Here is a 10,871-nt window from a genome sequence, read left to right as displayed (position 1 = left end):
ATCGCCCAAAAAGAACGTAACTACTTGGTGCGTAGTTAAGAGAGACAGGTGTTGAGGAAAGTTTATCCTTTTGTGGCAAACCACCCTAGGAAGTTAAAAAACAGCTGCAAGTATTTTTGTTGACGACATCCGCAAGCACTCAAGTTGAGAGAAGTTAAAGCCTGGTTTAAGGGCAAATATTTCCATTTAAAAATCTCAAGCGATCGCGGACAAGCGTACCACTCACTAATCCTCTGCGAAGCGAGAAGAAAAAAACCAAGAACTTACTAAGTCTGATTGGACGTGTTTCAAGGCGAACAATAGTGTGTCAACGATAGGACATAGATCATCTCAGACACACGTTTGCCTTAAAAATTGTCTTAATTATGTTTCGTGCAACTTGCCTCGCAACGTGGTGGCGACATTGTGGCGGGACAAGTTGCACTAAACATTTCACAGTGTAACATGCCTGAACATACCCTGCAAATTAACGGCCAAAATTGTCGCAAGACAATTTGCACTAAAGGTAGAACTTAATTCTGTGTTCGGCAACGGCTCTTGCAACTTGTTTCGCAATGATTTTGGCCGTTGCAGGGTGAAACGTTCGGGTGTTTCGTGCAACTTGTCCCGGCACAATGTCGCCAAAACATTGCGAGACAAGTTGCACGAAACATTTCACAGTGTAACAGTGCCTGTAGTCGGAAACGTCGTAATGGTCGGGGAAGTAAAACTATATTCAACTTTCCCGATCATCCAGACCGTGTGCCGCAGACGCCGGCGACAGATGTTTCCATATGTCTGCGACGTGGCGCAGACCAATCGCAAACCGTTGCAGATCATATGGAAATCAAGCGTCAAACGTTGCTATTCGGCTTCAACCGGCTAATAAAAGAAAGACCCAAACAGTTTGGTTTCTTTTTTTTTTGTTGTTGCGAATGCTTTTGTTTTGCTTTTGCATTTTCAATTTGAAGCAAGTAAGGAAACATAGTCGTCGCAATTTCAAACCAATATCTATTTTCTACTTTGGTTTTGTCTTCTCTTAAATTAAATGGGGACGTTCACCGTTCATAAAGTTGCCAAAGGATCATTCAGAGTTTTCATGAGTCAGCACTGGGTAAAAAACCCGCGTGCAATCGACGCACCCGTGTAAATTGCGATTTGGGCGCGTAATTAAGCCCCTCGAGAGAGTAATAAGAAGCAAAAGCACCGTAGGTTGTGCAGAACTATGATCAACTGCAAACGGAATTCGAAACGAGAACTAATTTTCTTTATTGGGTCCGTACACACTGATAACTGTGTTTGTCTTTGATCTTGAAATTTTTGCTCTCGCTTGGACAAAACATATACGGATGAAAATGCAATCACCATAAAATGTTCCATTTCCAAACGTTGGTTCCCAGGCCTTAACTTCCCTTATCACTCGATTTCGCGCGAAACTCAAGATTAGAGCATAGTTAATGATTAGAGGAACTCCACACTTTCCAAAAGGATTTCCGGAAAATGCTTGTTCCACTTGACATTAAACCGAAATTTCCGGAATTTTGGCTGAAGTCTCATATCGCCTCTGAAAACAAATTAAAAATTAATAACACATCTAGAAGTGAAGTGCTTTGAGGCGGAATAATCCTGTTGACTATGTGTGAGACGTGATCAGAATTTAGAGTCAGGGAAGAGGTGGGACTCATGAGTTGTTTGCGAAAGGAAGTAGTTATCAATTATCTGCATAAATTATTAGAGGAGCAATTAACAATTAAATGAGGGTCGTTATATATTTGACAAGGCCAAAAGCACGAAAACGAAAACGCCCATTTTAATGTTGTGGTTGAATTCTTAATTGAAAATGTTTTAAGATCTCGAAGAGGACAAAAATAGCCTTTACTTATTATTCAAAATATCTGAAGATTGAAAAGATCACAGTCAGGCGTGACGTCACGTCATCTCTCCGTTTCTGTGAATGGACCACTGCTGTCATTTGCCCAATAAAGTTTTTCGCTGGCTAGCTACTTCAGAGTAACAAGACCATTTTTATGCAAACAATTTCTTTTGTTGCACTTTTGTTTCAATTAAAACGCTTGTCTAGTCTTGAAAACCGAATTGGTAACTTAAAGAAAGTGCTTAAAGTAATTGGTCTTACCGAAAGCGAACGTCAGTTATCTTAAATGCGTGACGAAACCGTAAGGACGTCTCCGTGGGAGGCTACAGTTATCTCAGCAACAATAAAACTTCGCGGACTGGACCCCGGGACTGGACTAGCTTTTAAAAGTACACAGGAAGAAACTTCAGAAGTTGGAGCAAGATTTTAAACAAAATTCAAAATTCATTACAAATTTCTATCCATACCAAAATGAATGTGCTGTTTTTTAGTTGTGCTGGTAAAGGATTGTTTCAAAACGGAGTGGTCTTAGTATAGACTCGAACGTGAATACTGATCATGCATTAGGATGTGATATATGCATATTATAGGCTTATTATTTTCAAAGATCAAGGTCCTTGTTCTTAGGCCACCGTAGCTTGATTAAGAAAATAACACAAACAGCGGTGATAAACATTGTATTCCAACGCATTTTTATAAAACTTGACGTTTCGTGTGCTAGTCAACACACATTTTCAAAAGTGACCGTTACAATTTTTTGAAAACTATATATATATATCGTAAACATTAGGGGTCTGGAACCTAGACTGAGAAAAATGATCTGCAGCAATACGTGTCTAGACATAATGAGGGGTAATAGCTAAAACAGCAATAACTTCTCACTACTAATATTGACCGTAAGGGAGGCTTTAGCTCTTGAATGAACAAAGTCTCTATATATAGTTTTCAAAAAATTGTAACGGTCACTTTTGACAATGTGTGTTGACTAACATACGAAACGTCAGGTTTTATAAAAATGCGTTGGAATAAATGTTTATCACCGCTGTTTGTGTTATTTTCTTAATCAAGGTCCTTTCTTCACAAACCTTACAGAAATTATCACTGTATGAAAGACAGGCAAAGCCAAAATTGCCCCTAATGCATCAATCAATTCCATCCCCCCCCCCCCCCCCTCGGGTAACCGCGGGGCATTTGCTGAAGTTGTCAGTCCCGGGGGTGGGGCATTCGCAATTTTATCGCAGCCCGGGGGCTGGGCATTAGCCTACCCCATTTGACACACGTATTTTCGAATTAACATGGAAGAGTTTATCGGAAAAGACGAGGCCTTCGTTAAAGACTGGCTTGTCCGTCACGGACTCGAAAAACTTGTGGATGTTTTTAAAGGTATGTTTTCTCAATTTTAGGTATTTCTTCATTTAGACTTGTAAGCATATGAATATATAAAAGCGACAAGGTGAACTAATATAACAAAACAATCACTGACGTGAAGACTGCGTAAACACGACTACTTCGCATTTCGCATTCAAAACTAGCCTAGCAATTTTTAAATTCATGAAAGCGGAGTTATATGAAACACTGAAGGATTGCGAATTCAAATGATGCAATCTTCAAGACAGATCTTGCGAGCATAAAATGCGATGAAAGATCATTTAAGATGTCTTGATTCTTGACAGACAAAGTAGCCTGTGAATACAGGCGCCTATTGGAAGGCGACGATCCCTCTTTCATTTGCCCTCTTTCTTCGTCCTCACCCCGGGAAATTTGCCCATTTTTAAAAAAAAATGCTAATGCCCGGGGGTTAGCCCGGGAAGGGGGGGGGGGGGAAGGGCACTGCTGGAATAGACTGATGCATAAATACTCCAGACGTTGGCAAGACAATCTTTAGCTTGTAGAAGTATAAATAAATAAAAATAAATAAATAAATTTTTTGGCAAGAAACATCTGCACCAAGACTTGCGCAGCCCGTCTTTAAAACATTGTCTACATCGATCTACATCATGCACTAGAGAAATGGTCGGTAACAAATCGTTCAAGAACAAAATATTACCAACGAAGAAGAATTGAAGAATTCGAAGCTTTAATCAATAAAGCATTTTTCCAAGAATAGGGCATTTTAATCTCATAGTGTCTTCTTTTCTCAGTGATTTTAATTATATTTCTTTCTTTAGTAATATGGCAGTAATAGTAATATTCATGACTTTCAGAGGGGGTAACATCCTTTTAATTTTCCACGATAATTGTTTCACCAATGTCACATACAGGCGCTGAGGTCATGTTAGAAACTAAGCGCATGCCCAGACTACTGCGAGTCCATCCAATACCCGTTGGAGAGCCCGCGTTGATTGTCAACAGCTGTTGTTTAGCGAATCAGAAAAGAACAACAAAGACATCTGTCAGAGTTTTCATTAGCAAGATGGAGAGCTAATTATAGAAGCAAGCAAATTTAGCAAGGGAATCACAGCTGTGAGAGAACGAAACGGAAAGCAGTTAACGAAAAGAACGGAACAGGGAAAGAAAAAATTTGAATGATAAGGAAAAGGATTGTTAACATAACTAGCTATTGTTACAGCAGCTGGCTTCGATTTTGAAAGGAGAAACCTAAACACAAGGAGTAGGTTACATGATCATTATATTGTATTATATTGTCTTTGCTTACTTAAAAAAGCAATGTGTTATTGAAAGTCAGTCATTGTATCTCGCATATGGTAAACGTTGGAGCTACAGGTGACCTTAGATGGCATAGAATCTATTAAATCTGCCAGAACCAAGTTCAAATGAAAGACCCCTTATCTCGACAACTGTTTTTGACTCTGCTTTCGTAACGTTACCAGCAGTTTACCTTCGTTTACGCTCTTATCAATTACGCCATGATCCGCGCCATCAGTTTCATTTCCTAGAGAAATTCTGAAGCTTTCCCGTCTATAATCCCACTTTTATATTGCTACTTATTTCGTTCGTAAAACAATGGGGTTTGGTTTTTTTTTTTTCTTTTTTTCACTGGGTCAAATTTTATCCGAAAGATCAGCGTTTTATTTTTGGGTCATCCGGTACTAAAAACAACCAGCAACTAATATAGCACCGATGGACACCTTTCGTCGCCGTGAAGCTACAGCTGGGACCATTGCAGTGAAGAGCCTCTATACCTAGTTTTCCGCGGTGCAAGCAAACGGACAGGGTGTGCTACAGCACTCGCACGTTCAGGGCTGCTGGAGACTTGGAGGAACCGTTATTATTTTTTTTAATTTTTATATTTCTTGGAGTAAAAAGAATCGAAGGCGATAGTAACTATTGTGTAGCCATTAGCTACAAAGCTGTGGCCGTGGAAGTGTCTAGGAGTTCAGATCGAATTACTTGCCGGACCTTAACAATAAAAAATGGCTTGTTCTATTTATAGAAGCTAAGGGGCACCTGTCGGAGATCAAAACAACCATATCTCGTATTAATTTGTAATTTTAAAACTCTCTCAGTTTTCTTTTATGGTCACATGGAGATACTTAACTGGTACCAACACAGCCGTTGCTTGGTTTTTCTAAAGTGAAAGAACTTTCAAGTTTGTTTGGCCTTCGAAGTCAATAAATTTGACACTGAAATCAGATTTTTGAACACGTGTTTTTAATATTGAAATGGACAAGGCGTTGAGTTCTGTTGTCAGAAAAAAACAGAACACGTAGGACGAACTTCGCCCACTTGAATAATGCATACAATTTAAGACAAAGAGATTTTGAATGGGTTAAGACATCAAACGCGTGGCAGCTGGATTAAACAAATCGCCCTCCCTGAAAGAACTGCTTTTTGTCCTAGGAAACGAGATACAACAAAAAACGTTTTTCGAGAAGCCATTGGAATGTAGACAAAAACAAAACGTCGAACTGTTACTGCCAGAACATTGTAAAGAGATCGGCGTGTTATAAAAGTATTTAAAAGAATTTAGAATTTAATTGATGCTGCGTAATCTTTGGGAAATCCAGTTATGTGCTAGTGTGTGTCATTCCAATGACATTACTGTCCAGCGAAGATATTGCTGGAGTGATTTATGTTTCATTTTCTAAACGATAATAAAACATTTATCTCATGTTTTGGGGGAAGGACATCGCCAAATTCGATGTGTGAAAGTGACTACTTTCAAGGACGAAAAAGCATTCCAGTTGACAGAAGTTGCGAATAACTTCCACAAAACAATTTAAGAGAATAAACGATTTATGAAAAAAATTCCCTCACAAGTTCTTTGTTCAAGTGAGGCATGTTGTTCTTTCATAACAAAAGCTACGAGATCATTTTTCAGTAGGAAAGACTTACATTAACACGTTGTTAAAGCCTGGTTTGCGAGATGACATTTTTCAGATCTAGAAGTCGTTTTATCATTCCTAGGAACTAGGCGGTTTGAATAAAATTCAGAGTTCCTTTTCTTTTTATTTTTTTTTTACTTCTTGTTTCGAAGGCGGCGGGTTCATTGATTAAAAAGTTATCACGTGAAAAAACCCTCAAATAGGCAACTTTGCCGTCGAAACGGCATGAAAGGAATATGGCATCGTGAGCAATGACACATTTAGATCGAGTATCTATTGGCAGCCGTCTATCACACGATTACTTTGCTTGCTTATTCAAATGAAATGTGACAGCCTTCCCCTTGGCCTTGACTTACTCGAATTGATCATTGTTTGAAACGGAAGAACGCCTCACGCATCTAAATGCCCGAGGGTGAAATCGTCGTGCCATACTTTTTTTTTTTTTTTTCAAATAGAAACGTGCAATTTCTAACAGTGGCAGCTTACCAGCGAATGATTCCATGTGTGCTAAGAGGCGTGGTTTTCAACTCGATCGGAAACTTTCTGTTGTGAAAGACTTTCAGGACGAGTCGAGTGTGCGTGCTCTTACGCAATCTTTCCAAATATATGCAAGGCAAACAAGCCTGCGATCAACAAGACCAAAACATGGCATAAAATTATCCAAACTTTTATTGCAGATTTTTTTATAAAGTGGTTTGACTCAATCATGTTGTCAATTTCAAGACGTAAAATGTGGTGAAACTAAACGAAAATCAATTCAGTCCAGCTGAATTTCTCGACAGACAATTCAAATTGTTTTCTAACAAAAGAATTATTTTAACTTTACGAAGGGGTGAATTCAATAACAAAATTATAATTTGGGGCTTTTACGGGCCCTTTATATGATTAAAACACATCTGGTCATGATCAAAATTGGCAATGGTTTAAAAGTTAAGAGGAATCATCAATTGTCTCGCAAAATATTACACTATAAAACGAGTTCCCTTCATGGCGAATCGACTCATGGCGCAAGATAAATTAGACAAGTGGCCCGCATATAAACTAGTGAGAAATATGAAGTCAAATATAAGAGGCTTTGGTTAAAATAGCAATTTCTCGTGTTGTATTTGAAAATCCATAAAGCGTTTTCCACTATTTCCATCCCTGAAGCCCTAACAATGGATTCCCAGAATATCACGATATCATGTCTTTCAATCGGACCATTCCCGAAGTGGCATTCTACTCGCTGAATGCGCGCTACCAGTTCGCTTCGCTTCAGAAAAACATTGGATTAGTTGGTCTGTTAAGTTCTTTCCTCGAGTTCAATCCATGCGTTTTTGCGTGTTTGGAAAGATGATCGCTCCTCATGAAGCGTTTGCTACAAATTGTACACACATATCGCTTTTCTCCAGTGTGCGTTCTGTAATGACGTGCGAGTTCGTCGGAACGGGCGAACTTTTTCTCGCAACCTGTCCAATTACACTGGAACGGACGCTCACCAGTGTGAGTTCGGAGGTGGGCCTTGAGATGGCTACTTTTCCCGTACTTTTTATCACATCCCGGATAATGGCAAGCGTGCATTTTCTTTTCCTGTTCGGTTCTTCGGCGCGTATTCCGGCGTCGGATTCTTTGTTTTGGTTTGGAGATCAGTTCAGAGGGCGTGTCGACAATTACACCGCGTCGAGTAACGCTAGATGTCTCGGTTTCCATCGTTTTCGCACATCTCTCCTCCTCCGATTCTTTAACTTCCAGTCCTTCCCCAGGTTTTCCGTTTGCTACCGCCTTTGTATTGTTGGCAAAACACGAGTGTTTTTCGATCATAAAGCACTCTTCTTCCATCGAAGCCAGGATTTTCGCGAACATCAACAAAGGAGAAGCGGACGAACCCTCGACGCAAGCCGGTGCCGATTTCTTGGGGAAAATTTTTGACAGGTCCAATAAGCATCTCGCGGCAGACAACGTGTCCAAAGCGACACTTGGCGAGAAGAATGCTTGTGTCGCCATGTTCCTTGAAAACTTTAAATTCTCGTTACTGTTTCTTTGGACGATAGCAAACGATCCTGGAAAATTTTGGGCAAGTTATCTCGAATGTTTTTCGTTGACTGTTCACCGGTAAAATTTTCCGCTAAACGGCCAGCGCACTAAATCGGTCCTTTGTGGTCAGTGACACTGAGGAGGTGAGATCGATGTTGCCGCGATCCAGCGCAAGCGATTATGAACGAGTCATTCACGAATACATAGAGTTTGAATATTTTTGTGTGAGGCAACAGCTGCGCTGCCTTGAATGTGGGTTTTGTTTCCGTTCTTTGACAACAATAGAACCGTTTCCGCGCGCTAGGAGGCGTGGCCAATTCTACCCTGCCAGGCTAATTAATGCTAATCTGGGCGTGCTTATTGGCTCTTGCAGTTGAATCATCAAAAGGTACACGTGCTTAAATTGACAAACATACAAGTATTCGATATCGTCACGACCTTTTAAGTGCCTAGGTCGAGTCGAGAGAAATTACAAATGAGCTTTCCTTTGCTAAGTCCGCCTTTCACGTCAGACTAAGAGGTGGTATTGGCGGTTCTGCGGCCCAGATTCACTTACCAGGTTGTTCATGCGAATCAAGTATGTTTACACCTGGAAAAAAAGGCGTTAACTATTGGCACGGACTCTCAGAGGGGAGGGAGGGGGGTACTGGAACCTTTAAAGCATGCATTGAATATAAGACATGCCGCCGAAAATAAAACTCAGCGTTAACAATATTTATCTGTTCACAAGTGAAACTAGGTCGGTTTTATAACGAGCTGATGGTAGAAAATTGATCGCTTGTGCGTTTCGACTCTCAACACAGTCACGCCTACTTGTTCAATACAATTGCCGCAGCAGGTAATAAACGCCGTAGCAACAGAGATACCATTAAATATTCGCCCACAATCATCTGGTGTTCGTCGGCAAGCAAAGAAGTGCCTATCAGGAAAGTTTTTATGTCGGCAAAAGGGGCCTAAAACCACAAAAGAGGAACACACCAACTGATCGCGCAGGAAATTGCATCAGTTGGAAAAGGGAAGCGATCGTGTGGAAATTACACGTGGGTAATACCGGCATCGCACGCGCTTAAACCGTCTCGTCCAATAAGCATCGCTCAAACTAATTGAAGACAAGCAATTTAGGTTCGGTTTGCACAAAGAAGTTTTTTATGTTTTAAAATTTGCTTTGTTTTGGAGTAACCTAAGGAATGAAGCTTAAAGGCTACATGTATATCGGAGGTCGCTTCCGCGGAACCTTAGAGAAGATGCAAAGAGAAACCGCTTTGAGAAGAATGCGTGTGTTAAATTATTGGAGTGGCGTTGAGGAGATAAATATAGCAAAGGAACTATTCTCTTGCAATACTTGGAGAACTGTTATTTGCAAGAAACAGAAACTTGACAAAATGCCAAAAATAAGGGCTACTTCGTGAGAATACAAAAAATTATTGTTTGACAACGAAATTGAGGGATTATATTTGCTTCATTCTCTGCATTGCCGTTGCGCAATTTTAGTTGCATGCAAATAAAGGAGCCAAAGAGAGACTCGATTAAGTGCGTTTGGGACGTAGAAAAGCGGCTAAAATTCATCGACTTTTCCTAGCAGTTTTAACCTAGATCGCCAAATAAACGTGACGCGACGCGCGACGAACAAACGTACCGATATTGACACGCCTTTTAAGTTGTCAAACCTTAGCTGTACCAAGCTCTCTGGTAGATGACTGTTTGTCAGCCCGGTAAAGCCATGTCGCGGTTTTCGACGCCCTCTTGTTTGGATAAGCAAGAAAATCTGGGCTCCCCTCCAAGATCGAGACGACGTCTGTAGCTGCAGAACAATGCGCCAAAGAATCGGAACTCACACGAGGGATCATTGTCTACAATTTTGGACATTTCAATTTGAAACACTTAGATCTATTCACCTCTCCTTAAATTTCAATGGCGTGCTTGTCTTACTTTGCGCTCGAATTTATCTCCATTTTTGGTAGAATTCTTTGCTCTCTTTGTATTGTTCTCAAGGTTGTTGGTAATTTATTTGAGTGCGGTCTCTGCATTTTAGAAAAGGGTGGTTACCGCCAGTTACAAACTGCACGCAATGTAAAACCTTAGAGGGAAGACTGATGTAAATTATTCAATACGAGGTGATTAAGGTGCTTAAGATAGATTTTTTTCATTTCTAGACGAAACTTAGTACACGAGATTCAAGTAAGTTGTAACTGCAGTCGGCTGTTTCAGTTTGGGGCGTCGTTTATGGTGGAAAGCTCGCGAAAGGACCACGAATGAGCCAAACGTGACAGTTAAAATAAAAGGGGATAAATCATGGAAAGAAAAATTTGTTACTGTAGTTTGCATGTCGGAAGGAGTGAAGCTATTGTCAGTGGCTACAATAGCATCTAGGGGTCATCTAGTAACAACTTGTTTCTTTTTCACGTGATAGTGTTCTTTCGAAACTGACCTTGATCGCATGTTGTATTGTTGACATAAGAAATGACATGTTTCGTGATTTTGGAGTCTGATCTGATGTTAGGCCCACCTTTATTTGCTCTCCGTGGGTATGTCACGCAATGCGCTGTTTGGGTCAATTTTAATGCATGTTGCTTAAGTCGGTTTCAGTGTTTCAAGATTTGCTTTTGTTCGGCTATAGTTGACATTGAAGTTCGTTGACTTCTTCAAAAGGAAATCCACGGATTTGAAGACATTAACATGAAAGAGAAATATAATAGTGAGGTTAAATTTTACTGTCATGA

The 10,871-nt window shown here is 40.2% G+C and overlaps 1 protein-coding gene across 1 annotated transcript; it reads right to left on the bottom strand.

Moving 5' to 3' along the window:
• Nucleotides 1–6,784: 6,784 nt before the first annotated feature.
• Nucleotides 6,785–8,427, bottom strand: LOC137992197 (Krueppel-like factor 13). Its single transcript, XM_068837352.1, has one exon. The coding sequence runs from the start codon at nucleotides 8,119–8,121 to the stop codon at nucleotides 7,393–7,395; it is 729 nt and encodes a 242-aa protein (XP_068693453.1). The 5' UTR covers nucleotides 8,122–8,427; the 3' UTR covers nucleotides 6,785–7,392.
• Nucleotides 8,428–10,871: the final 2,444 nt, after the last annotated feature.

This window comes from Montipora foliosa, chromosome 2 (assembly GCF_036669935.1).
Source record: "Montipora foliosa isolate CH-2021 chromosome 2, ASM3666993v2, whole genome shotgun sequence".
NCBI classification, from domain to species: Eukaryota; Metazoa; Cnidaria; class Anthozoa; order Scleractinia; family Acroporidae; genus Montipora; species Montipora foliosa.
This window is presented reverse-complemented; position numbering and strand designations above follow the sequence as displayed.

Excerpts from the sequence above, each read along its gene's own strand:
- LOC137992197 (XM_068837352.1), bottom strand. The coding sequence starts at position 8,121 with ATGGCGACACAAGCATTCTTCTCGCCAAGTGTCGCTTTGGACACGTTG.